This window comes from Sebastes fasciatus, chromosome 2, assembly GCF_043250625.1.
Source record: "Sebastes fasciatus isolate fSebFas1 chromosome 2, fSebFas1.pri, whole genome shotgun sequence".
Lineage (NCBI taxonomy): Eukaryota > Metazoa > Chordata > Actinopteri > Perciformes > Sebastidae > Sebastes > Sebastes fasciatus.
The window spans coordinates 934227-935749 of NC_133796.1; the positions used below are offsets into that span (position 1 = coordinate 934227).

A 1523-nucleotide genomic window follows, 5' to 3' on the forward strand; every position below is an offset into this window, starting at 1 on the left:
GGGGGGAGGGGTGAATAATAGATAGTTATCATCTCCAGATTGCTAGTTATAAATAACCATCTAGTTAGACAGATAAAGCATGAGGTGCAGGCCAGATGCTGCTCATCATCTGTGTCTTGATGGATGGTATCTGACTCTGTCTCTCTGTCTCTCTGTCTCTCTGTCTGTCTCTCTGTCTCTCTGTCTCTCAGTTGGAGGACTGCACCCTCCAGTTGTCCACTAATGGAAACTATCTGGACCTGGACTCGTCTCTGGCCGAGCAGAGAGACGAGCTGGAGAGCTTCTACGAAGACGTGACGTAAGAACACCTCTGTCTCTGTCCTCTGTCTCTGTCTCTGTCCTCTGTCCTCTGTCTCTGTTCAGCTGTGTGTCACCTGTCATGTCCTCCCAGTGAGACCAGTTCAGCTGTGTGTGTTTAAGGTGATACTCCACCCAACATCCATCCTGTGAGCGTCCTCCAGTCTGACAGCTGACTGTAGAACGCTGGTAGTCTGCTCAGAGGTGAAGTACTCCGAGTACTCCCTTTACTGCAGTACAAGTACTAACAGTACACTTTACTGCAGTACAAGTACTAATAGTACACTTTACTGCAGTACAAGTACTAACAGTACACTTTACTGCAGTACAAGTACTAACAGTACACTTTACTGCAGTACAAGTACTAATAGTACACTTTACTGCAGTACAAGTACTAATAGTACACTTTACTGCAGTACAAGTACTAATAGTACACTTTACTGCAGTACAAGTACTAACAGTACACTTTACTGCAGTACAAGTACTAATAGTACACTTTACTGCAGTACAAGTACTAATAGTACACTTTACTGCAGTACAAGTACTAATAGTACACTTTACTGCAGTACAAGTACTAACAGTACACTTTACTGCAGTACAAGTACTAATAGTACACTTTACTGCAGTACAAGTACTAATAGTACACCTTGAAATACTCCACTGAAGTAAAAGTATTATCGGCTAAATGTAGTATAAAGATGTAGTAGTATAAAGATGTAGTAGTATAAAGATGTAGTAGTATAAAGATGTAGTAGTATAAAAGAGCAGAAAATGGAAATACTCAAATAAAGTACCTCAAAACTCTACTTAAAGGGCCGGGCCTCCCGCGTTCTGTTCTGTTCAAATGTTAGCGTCCACTCAGCCGTTAGCAGGAAGCACTGACGTAGGTTAGCACAGTGAGCTGACGTAGGTTCTGAATCTGAATGCTAGCACTAGCTGAGTCAGCGCTAGCTGTGATCAGTGAGAGGTTGTGGTTGGAGGTGAATCCGTGTTCTGGTGGCTTTGAAGAGAGCGATGTAACAGAAAGTAGAGATGCACCGATACGGGTATCGGGTATCGGGTATCGGGTATCGGGTTTCGGGTATCGGGTATCGGGTATCGGGTATCGGGTTTCGGGTCCGACACTGTGCTCATGTATTCGTACTCGCAAAGCGGCTCTGATTCCACGGTACGGTGTCGCGCCCGACCCCGCGGGGCAGGGATCCCACCTACGCGTACACCGGCCC

The 1523-nt window shown here is 45.2% G+C and overlaps 1 protein-coding gene across 1 annotated transcript in view; it reads left to right on the forward strand.

The window, feature by feature from the left end:
• Positions 1 to 340, forward strand: part of LOC141781295 (FH1/FH2 domain-containing protein 3-like) — a 9577-nt gene extending 9237 nt beyond the window's left edge. The window contains exon 2 of the mRNA XM_074656938.1: positions 192 to 340. Within this exon, the coding sequence (XP_074513039.1) occupies positions 192 to 302 (111 nt within the window). The 3' untranslated portion in view covers positions 303 to 340. The remainder of the gene's footprint in view (positions 1 to 191) is intronic.
• The last annotated feature ends 1183 nt before the right edge of the window (positions 341 to 1523 follow it).